Raw genomic sequence first — 5,102 nt, forward strand, 5'->3', positions numbered from 1 at the left:
ATTCTTACAGTCATTGAGCAGATATACATTTGTTTAATGCTCCTACAGAATCAATAAAGTATCTTTAAATATAATTAACCCTTTTAGATCTTTTCTTCATACATTTTGTAATTGCTTATGAGATCCAAAAACGTAATGAAACTAGGATTTATTGCCCCTATATTAATTGTTGGAACAGTAAACAATACATTGAAATTGATATTTGGAAAAGAAAGTGTAATTTAACTTTAGTTAACTAGATATCAGACCCTAACTGCTCATATCAGCTAATTCTATTAAACATGGAGGGGAAAAATGGACAAAATCAAATAAATGAATATACTGTTTGATGAATAAATCTGAATGCAACATTACACAAACATACCATAGATGTACAAATTATTTATTTAATGTATTCGAATAATTTAAAATGATTAAAAAAATTATAAAATGCACAATTTGGTACCCTAACCCTTTAAATAATAACATATACAATTAAAAACATTAAATTAATAAGATAAAATTATTTCTATACATTTATATATGTATTATATGAAAATATAATAATATAATATCCATCCATACATTATCTGACACGCTTGTCCCAAGTGGGGTCGCGAGGGGTGCTGGTGCCTATCTCCAGCAGTCAATGGGCGAGAGGCGGGTACACCCTGGACAGGTCGCCAGTCCATCGCAGGGCAACACAGAAACAAACAGGACAAACAACCATTCACACAAACACTCACACCTAAGAACATTTTTAGAGAAGCCAATTAACCTAACAGTCATGTTTTTGATCTGTGGGAGGAAGCCAGAGTAATAATATAATATATATATTATGATAATATAATATTTAAATTGCCAGTTTAACCCATCAAACTCTTTAACCAAGGTTAAGGACCGAGGGCTACATTCTTCGTGTGGATATTCATGTGTCGAGTTAAATTTCCTGCTTCACCGAAACATCTTCCACAGATGTACATGGCAGAGGCTTCTCTCCTGTGTGCGTTCTCATGTGCCGGGTTAGAGAAATCTGCACAGTAAAACTTTTTCCACAAGTCGAACACAAGAAAGGCTTCTCACCTGTGTGGGTTCTCATGTGATCAGTCAAGTGACAGCTTTGACAAAAATTTTTTCCACAAGTCACACATGAGAAAGGCTTTTCACCCGTGTGGGTTCTCGTATGACGGATTAATGCCATACTCATAGTAAAACTTTTTCCGCAAGTCACACACGAGAAAGGCTTTTCCCCCGTGTGGGTTCTCTTATGACGGATTAATGCCACACTCATAGTAAAACTTTTTCCACAAGTCAAACACGAGAAAGGTTTCTCACCGGTGTGGGTTCTCATATGAACCTTCAAATCACCGCTTTGACAAAAACTTTTTCCGCAGGTCACACAGGAAAATGGCTTTTCCCCTGTATGAGTTCTGACATGTTTAGGTAAATTCGTCCGACCAAAAAGTTTACCACAAAATCTACAAGAACGGAGATTCTGATTTGTGCTTGTTATCTTACATCCTTTTACATTTGGAAGTTTTACCCTCTCATTGTAACCTCTGATGCTTTGATGACTTGTTTTCTGTTTGGGTTCTTTATTTGATCCTGAGTCATTTATTATTTCTTGGTTCTCGGATTCACAAGGGATCTGAAGAAGGTGTTGGTGTCTATGGTCTTTTTCCCCATAAGTAGAATTTACTGAAATTGTATCAGTTTCCTGCTTCAATTCAAGCTGCTCTTTCTCCAAACCAATAACAAATTCCTCTTCTTCGTCCTTTATCTGCGGGAGTTCTACATCCATCACTTCCTCCTGAGGTTCTGCTTCAACCTTCATCTCTTTTGTTTGCTGAGGACTCATAATGGAATTTCTGTTCTGGTGGCAGAACTGCTGGTCGTTGATTTCCTCCTCCTCCTTGCAGACATAATGCCGTGGAAGATCTGGGCAAGCAAGCAAAGGAATGGTTTGATTTACATGATTGTGAGAAAAAAATTATGTAACTCAAGAGGCTTTTAAAAACATTGAACCCTAAAATTTTAGAGTAACTATAGACAGATCTGATTACAGAAATAAAAATCGAAAAGCTGACCCTTTCTTTATGTTTATAAACATCAGACAAGCTCTCCAGTAAGATTTTATTGTTAGTAACCCAACCTTCAAAACCTATTTCTTATAGATAGCTTGAAACAGAATGTTAAAATGACTGTCATATACTCCTAAAACAATAATAAATACTAAATTAATGTATTAATGTTTCATAAAACAAACAAAAAGATTAATTTTGTCTACTGTAATCAAAAGGGTTACATTTGAGTTAAATTATAGGTACGATTTTTCTTATTATTTACCACAAACATTTATAATGAAAGAAAGTCCAATAATCATTGGTATTTTTAAGTTATTATATCTCAACAACTTTAGACATTATGGTTTTCTTTGAAGATTTTTAAGCATCGTTCATACCAATACTCTGAAGGTTTATTTGGGGTTTCAAGCAGATTTCCAGCAGTCTGTGCTGACGATCCAGCTCTTCCTCATATTGGACGATAATTTTATCAAACTCTGTGAATATTTCCTCTGCAGCAGCGGTCAGTCTATCTTTGATAAACTCCCTTAAAGGCTGAGCTGAAGACATGGTTGCTACGGACACAGAAATAAGCAGCCTTAACGACAGGAGAACACGTCTAGGCTAGCTCTGCTAGCAGGTCCAGGCAGTCTGCTTCCTATCAGGCCAGAAAGAATTATCGCCACCTGCTGGACGGATGTATGACTCCACACCTCCACTTCTTCGTTTCTTGATTTCCGGCAGTCTAGGCATACTGAGTGCAGTGCTGCCCCCCTCAGGTCTTAACATATAAACAATTATCAAAACTTTATTATTAGAATAGAGCCAACGCTCCTCTATTTTCCAATATACTCTCTCTCTCTCTCTCTCTCTCTCTCTCTCTCTCTCTCTCTCTCTCTCTCTCTCTCTCTCTCTCTCTCTCTCTCTCTCTATATATATATATATATATATATATATATATATATATATATATATATATATATATATATATATATATATATATATATATATATATATATATATATATATATATTTTTTTTTTTTAATTTTCTACAATGTGTGATTAATAAAACAGTCAATGCAATAAACATAATCCTTCTTTCTACTGAGTACAGAGGTCCCAGAAACCCATCACATGGAGAAACTGTTTAACCCAAAATGTCCCAGCCTTAGCCTTACCGACCTCAGATCATCTTTCCACAAAACACTCTCTTTTCTGATGTCTTTTAAAGGATGTCACCAGACATCCTTCACATCTTTCCTGAACTCATTTACTAAAATGAATATCTAGATTAGGCCACAACCAATGTACACTTACTGGCCGGTTCACTGAGGGAACAACATCATTATTACTGCCAAGATGAGGCTTGTGTACATAACCTTTCACTTAATGCAGAAAGCTTCTACCGAGCAAACTTGAACCTTTTCAAAGATGACACAAGTGCTTCTCCAGCCCCCTTTAAGTTCACCATAGTCCCAACTTTTATACATCTCATTCAACCAAAAGCGTAGGAATTGGGGTAGCTCTAAAGGCTCAAATATCAATCTTAATGTTGTGCATATCTACGTTGGTCATCCATCATAAGTCCAAGAAACAGAAATAAATGACTTGACTCTGTCAAGATGTTCACCATACAGAGTAAGAGTCTGCTCACCCATACATTTACATATTTAATATGTATTTCACACTACCTGACCAGGACTTTTAAATGGAAGACTAACAGGTTTTAATGAATGACTGGCTTTCATTCCAAGAACCGTAAGCTTGGAGTGAAAACCAGAGAAACTCTGTTACCATGGGGCTAAATGAGCTGTAATCAGTCATTGTTGAAGAAGAGCCAAACTTTTATTAATTTAAATATTATTATTGTCTTTTCCTAGTCCAGGTGGAACTATTAAGATGATTTACTGCTAACAAAAAATCCCCAACAGAAACAGCCTTCTATGCACATAAACAAAAGTGTTGGTATGCCACATTCAATGAAATAAAAAAAACCCCTAAAGATCAGAGAAATAACTTGAATCGAATAAAAATAATATAAATAAAAAAATCAATGAAAATAAACAAATGAAAAATATACATTTCTATTCAGCCATGCTTAAATAATTATTTAAAAACAAATCTGATGAAACAAGCCTGGAAAACAATGATGGTATCCTTAATATTTTTGTTCCTCCATCTCTTGACTCAATCACTGCAATCAAGCGATTCCTGTAACCGTCAATAGGACTTCTGTTCCCCTCAGCAGGTATTCTGAGCAAACAGCTCCAGTTGTCTTTGGTTAATGCTGCCTTTATGGTGCAGCAGGGATAGATAGTGCTTCTGAAAATCAAATGTTTTGCTTTTTAAAAACAATATTCACATAACAATGTCTTATGAGTGCACAGTAAACAATGCACAATGCAACCTACCAACTAAGTCAAGGATTCAGTTGGTAGAAAGGTTTTTTCTGATTTGCAAAAAATAATAATAAATATAGCTTTAAGAAAACTGCACCGAAAATGCCACTGTTCAACAGTCAGCCCTTAAAAAACAAACTATCTGCTCCCTGCTTCCCTATGATGCTGGGTGAGACGAGCAGATTGGCTGTGGTGGTCCTGAAATCCATAAAGGTGGAGACATAAGCTCAAGAAACTCTTCTGAACCAACAGATGAAAGTCCTTCACAGAAAAGAGGCCATGAAGCATAAGATTTCTGACTGTTTTTTATGGTGGTGAAGTGCTTGCTTGATTCTTTAAAGCTCATTCAGGTGGTATATACGGCTTAGATTTCAGCGACAGAGCTTCTCTTTGTGTGTTTATGTCATGGCCATAGGTTTGCATAGGGACCATAGGGACATGTCCCTACCAACATTTTGGACCGGCCTTTTTGTCCCTACTAATAATTGGATGTGAATAACATGTTTATAATTTACTATACAGCATTGTAGCGACAGATATTCTAGTTCCGCTTGATCCTCTTTTAGCTCCCAAGGCGCTTCTTTTTGATTATCCGTTATCGTGGGTGATGCTGGTTCCACCTGGTATTCGACAATCTGTATTGCTTCACCTTCATCTGGG

The 5,102-nt window shown here is 36.1% G+C and overlaps 1 protein-coding gene across 1 annotated transcript; it reads right to left on the reverse strand.

The window, feature by feature from the left end:
- Positions 1–785: 785 nt before the first annotated feature.
- Positions 786–2,721, reverse strand: LOC119786583 (zinc finger protein 180-like). Its single transcript, XM_038290045.1, has 2 exons — positions 2,441–2,721; positions 786–1,917 (listed from the first exon to the last, which is right to left on the reverse strand). The coding sequence occupies exons 1-2, from the start codon at positions 2,610–2,612 to the stop codon at positions 920–922; spliced, it is 1,170 nt and encodes a 389-aa protein (XP_038145973.1). The 5' UTR covers positions 2,613–2,721; the 3' UTR covers positions 786–919.
- Between the last annotated feature and the right edge of the window lie 2,381 nt (positions 2,722–5,102).

Source organism: Cyprinodon tularosa, unplaced genomic scaffold (assembly GCF_016077235.1).
Source record: "Cyprinodon tularosa strain WSP-4 unplaced genomic scaffold, ASM1607723v1 ctg275, whole genome shotgun sequence".
NCBI classification, from domain to species: domain Eukaryota; kingdom Metazoa; phylum Chordata; class Actinopteri; order Cyprinodontiformes; family Cyprinodontidae; genus Cyprinodon; species Cyprinodon tularosa.